This window comes from Elephantulus edwardii, unplaced genomic scaffold (genome assembly GCF_000299155.1).
Source record: "Elephantulus edwardii isolate Elephantulus edwardi_28Jun2011 unplaced genomic scaffold, EleEdw1.0 scaffold00074, whole genome shotgun sequence".
Classification (NCBI taxonomy): domain Eukaryota; kingdom Metazoa; phylum Chordata; class Mammalia; order Macroscelidea; family Macroscelididae; genus Elephantulus; species Elephantulus edwardii.
The window spans coordinates 4,905,596-4,907,731 of record NW_006399824.1 but is presented as its reverse complement, the minus strand read 5'-3'; the positions used below and the strand labels follow the sequence as shown (position 1 = coordinate 4,907,731).

General features: G+C 34.6%; 1 protein-coding gene across 1 annotated transcript in view; it reads left to right on the top strand.

Moving 5' to 3' along the window:
• Nucleotides 1-1,462, top strand: part of KIAA1279 (KIAA1279 ortholog) — a 32,333-nt gene extending 30,871 nt beyond the window's left edge. The window contains exon 7 of the mRNA XM_006889001.1: nt 506-1,462. Within this exon, the coding sequence (XP_006889063.1) occupies nt 506-1,381 (876 nt within the window). The 3' untranslated portion in view covers nt 1,382-1,462. The remainder of the gene's footprint in view (nt 1-505) is intronic.
• The last annotated feature ends 674 nt before the right edge of the window (nt 1,463-2,136 follow it).

Here is a 2,136-nt window from a genome sequence, read left to right as displayed (position 1 = left end):
TGGCAATGGATTTATAACTGCTCAACCTAATAACACTATATCGTGGCATGGAGGAGGAACAGTGGAAATGTATCCACATTTACAACATTCCTCTTACCAAAACCATTTATGGAAAATAGGTACTGCATTGGAACATGTATCTCTGGATTGGAAATGATGATATTGTTAATATTTACTATATAATTTTAAAGAATAAATGCTAAGAATAATTTTTTGCATATATATATGTTTGCTAATTCTAAAAGTACTTTTATGTGTTTATCTTACAGAAAGAGTAACTGTAAATGAGATATGAGTTCCTTAAAAAAGAGAATAGACAATTTACCTTACATTTTATTTAAATATTTTTCTAGTTTTAAAAATATAGTTGAAAGAAAGGAATTTTAAAAGGTCTTTTAAGATAACAGACCTAAACCAGGTTGGGAAGTGAAAGGATTTTTAACTTTATTATTTTTTGACAGCAAGAGAGCAGTGTTTTACTAACCATAATTTCCTCCCCTTTCAGGACAACATAGGAGAACTTGATCTTGATAAACAGTGTGAGCTCAGAGCTTTAAGGAAAAAAGAGCTGGACGAGGAAGAAAGTGTTAGGAAGAAAGCCGTGCAGTTTGGAACCGGTGAACTGTGTGATGCCATCTCTGCAGTAGAAGAGAAAGTGAGATATTTGAGACCTTTAGATTTTGAAGAAGCCAGAGAACTTTTCTTACTGGGTCAACAATATGTCTTTGAAGCAAAAGAGTTCTTTCAGATTGATGGTTATGTCACTGACCATATCGAAATTGTCCAAGACCACAGTGCTCTGTTTAAGGTACTTGCATTCTTTGAAACTGACATGGAGAGACGATGCAAGATGCACAAGCGTAGAATAGCCATGCTTGAGCCCCTCATTGTAGACCTGAACCCCCAGTACTATCTGCTGGTTAACAGACAGATCCAGTTTGAAATTGCACATACTTACTATGATATGATGGATTTAAAGGTTGCCATTGCAGACAAGTTGAGGGATCCTGATTCACACATTGTGAAAAAGATAAATAATCTTAATAAGTCCGCATTGAAATACTACCAGCTCTTCTTAGACTCCCTGAGAGACCCAAATAAAGTATTTCCTGAGCAGATAGGGGAGGATGTTCTTCGCCCTGCCATGGTAGCGAAATTTCGAGTGGCCCGTCTCTATGGTAAAATCATCACTACAGATCCCAAGAAAGAGCTAGAAAATCTGGCAACATCACTGGAGCATTACAAATTTATCGTTGACTACTGTGAAAAGCACCCTGAGGCGGCCCAGGAAATAGAAGTAGAGTTAGAATTGAGTAAAGAGATGGTGAGTCTTCTTCCCACAAAAATGGAGCGATTCAGAACCAAGCTGGGCCAGACTTAATCTGAGCTTTTTTAAGGAAGGAAACGTGCAATGAAGAAGTGGTTTTCCCCGCCTTATCAAACAGGCCTAATTCCATTGTGACAGTCAGATCTATTGAGTCTTTGCTAGGAACTTAACAAAAAGATAATTAATAATTTATACTTAATTATGTAAATGGCCTTGTTAAAGTGACCTGTGATTGATACTCCAATTGCTTGTTTCCTATTTAAATACAAACTGTTCCAGCTTTAGTTTCTAAATATTGTCAGCTAGTTCTTAATGGATTATTTACAAGGAACAGTGCTGGGTAATATACCTGGTGGATAAGCCTGTCACTATATTGAAATTTAAAAAGTAACTTCTTGTAATTATTCTTTATAAAATACTTACTTAGCTAAATTTTAAAAAACAAACCCCCTTTCCTTTTGAAAATAATAAAAACTAAGTAAGTTTATTTTGTGTGTTGCAAATTAGTTTGTCTAACTATATTTCTTGTTTGGAAATATAAAATAAATTTACTTGTTTTGTTATTAAAAAATTACCTTTACCACTTTTGTTCTCTTTTAACAGTTGGAGTTTTGTTTTTGGGGTTTTATTTTGACACTTAAAGATAGTAGGTTCTTTGAAACCAGGAAAGAAATATTTCTTTAATAACGTTACACTGTTTGAAAACATAAAACTTTATATATTTAATAAATATTTATTGAGCTATAGTTATATTGCCGGACCTTTCTGCCGGAACGGATGTCGCGTGCTTTTGGCGTCTCCGATTACCT